Source organism: Sphaeroforma arctica (genome assembly GCF_001186125.1).
Source record: "Sphaeroforma arctica JP610 unplaced genomic scaffold supercont1.144, whole genome shotgun sequence".
In the NCBI taxonomy this organism is placed as follows: Eukaryota; class Ichthyosporea; order Ichthyophonida; genus Sphaeroforma; species Sphaeroforma arctica.
Genome location: NW_014040414.1, coordinates 41,661 through 43,900, shown reverse-complemented (window position 1 = coordinate 43,900; position 2,240 = coordinate 41,661). Strand labels below are relative to the sequence as shown.

Below are 2,240 nucleotides of genomic sequence, written 5' to 3'. Positions count from 1 at the left end.
ACACACACACACACACACACACACACATATATATAAATGAATATATTCCTGCGGACTTGTGTCCGTCAGCCTATTTTTGTTTCTTTAGAGGGTCATGACATATATATTTATATATATATATATATGTCATATTCTATTCAAGAGAGTGACGAAATGGTCACGGGAGCGACCGAGAGAATGCGTTTTATACCGTTACACAGCTAGTCCCTTATGAGTACACGTCTTTTTCGCAGGCTACGATTTTCGAGGCTTAAATAACAAATGAATGTCTGCAGACGATATTTCCGGGACTTGGTCTTTAGTATATACATCTAACACAAATAAATACATACAAATATCTTGCTTGGAGGGCTAGGCCTGAGACTATATAGTCCTCGGACGTAGATATTTATCTAATAAGAGTCCGTTCCACTATATGTCCTAAATACAAACGGACTTTATTAGTCCGTTGTGATATTTAATCTCTCTCTCTCTTTGTAGAGGGGGATGACCATATTTTCCTTTTCTCTCTATTATCGAGGGGGCCGCCGAGGGGAATCATCAGTCTTGGAAGACTTCCGGTCATGCATACATATCAATAATAAGAGGTACCGAACTATTTGTTTTCTCTCTCTCTTCGCTTCTAAAAATAAATCCACGCACCCATGACCCAGCCAGTCCCCAGACTAGTTTCTCTCAGAGTCCCAGACCCAGTTATTTACGGAGTTCCGATGTGGGACTGTGGGTACATATTTTCAAATACGTGTGTGTGAATCTCAATCACATGCCGAAAAGTGTGGTGGAGAATTATTCTACGTTTGGCCTATTTGACCATATATAATAATAGAGAGCTTCTCTGTACATGACTATAAACAAAGCAAGTTATATCATTTCTATATACTAAACACGTACTTGCTATATTAAGACTGAGTCATATCAAGATGAGTCAAAACGCTTTGATGGCCGAGCAGGAGATGGAGGCAATGACCCTCCTCTTCAACGGGTATGTGGTCGTTCAATTTCTAATTTTTGTTACTGTATATAGCATCCCATAGGTATGCGGTGAACTCAATTTCTATGTAGATCATAGTTCAATGTCTTCGATAGTTATGTCGTGTGTTGAATTCAAGTCATCATAATATGCTTCAGGATCATTATGCTTACTATTTTCGGAGTACTATTCCATATTACAACCTGGAGTCTTTATAGGTACGTAGTGGCATGATATTAATATCTTTATTCCGGCTGTATTTAGAGCCATACAAATAATGGTGTTCTTGTTGTAAACGATTCTTTGTAAGCCAAATATGAAGTACAATGCTTTACTTATCAACAGCATGAATCGGGTGTTTTATAATTGTTCACAGAGCAACCTAGCTATGTTTGTATAAATTTAAGGAGGATACAATATCTGAGAAGGTTTGCAGTAGTGCCATCTATTGAATATAACATGGTTCAGGGATCGTTAGCTTGTGTGATGTAGTAAGTTTCTGATTCGTCGTCGTTTGCCAATCTAGATCTTACATTGCAGTGTATAAGGTTCTGACATGTATGTGCACATTTACCTGTACAACATTTACCTGTACATGTTTTTGCACATATGTATATCGCTGGATAGTATATATCTAACAAAGTGTGTCCTATGGTAAGGTATCACATCTGAGAACTGCCACTATATCATGTACGTAAAAAAAGTACCTATGGTGTTTCTGGATGAACCACATTATTCAAATTCAGGTATCATTTTCTCGGGCACTTGCTACAGAATGGTGGATACTTGTTACAAGAAATGCATCCCCGGTCACTACAGGGAAGGTGATCTAACCAAGGGCGAAGCTGTGTGTTTGGATCGGTAAGTCGATTTATGTATGTACATGCGTTTTGCACAAGCAAATGTGAAGTTGCACGTACATAGCTTGTGTTTATGTTAGCAGTTTTTCAAATATATGTGTGTATGACTGCTTTTATCCGCGTGTGCTTGTCCGTACATGACCGTGCAGATGATACTTCAAATCCACATGTTTATGTTATCACTAGGCTTACAATTGCTATTTTTAAAGAATTTCAGTATGGGAAATGAATTTCGACTCGGATCTAGCGAATACCTCAAGGATTCGTTCGGGTTTGACATATATATATATATATATATATTCATATACATATTCATATTCATATACCTTTACCTATTCATATACATATACATACACACACACACGCACACACGCACGCACACACGCACACACACACACACACACACACAC

General features: G+C 38.0%; 1 protein-coding gene across 1 annotated transcript in view; it reads left to right on the top strand.

Moving 5' to 3' along the window:
• The first annotated feature begins 684 nt into the window (after positions 1-684).
• Positions 685-2,240, top strand: part of SARC_02999 (hypothetical protein) — a 2,234-nt gene continuing 678 nt past the window's right edge. Inside the window, exons 1-2 of the mRNA XM_014303218.1 lie at positions 685-982; positions 1,745-1,831. Of these exons, the coding sequence (XP_014158693.1) occupies positions 921-982; positions 1,745-1,831 (149 nt within the window). The 5' untranslated portion in view covers positions 685-920. The remainder of the gene's footprint in view (positions 983-1,744; positions 1,832-2,240) is intronic.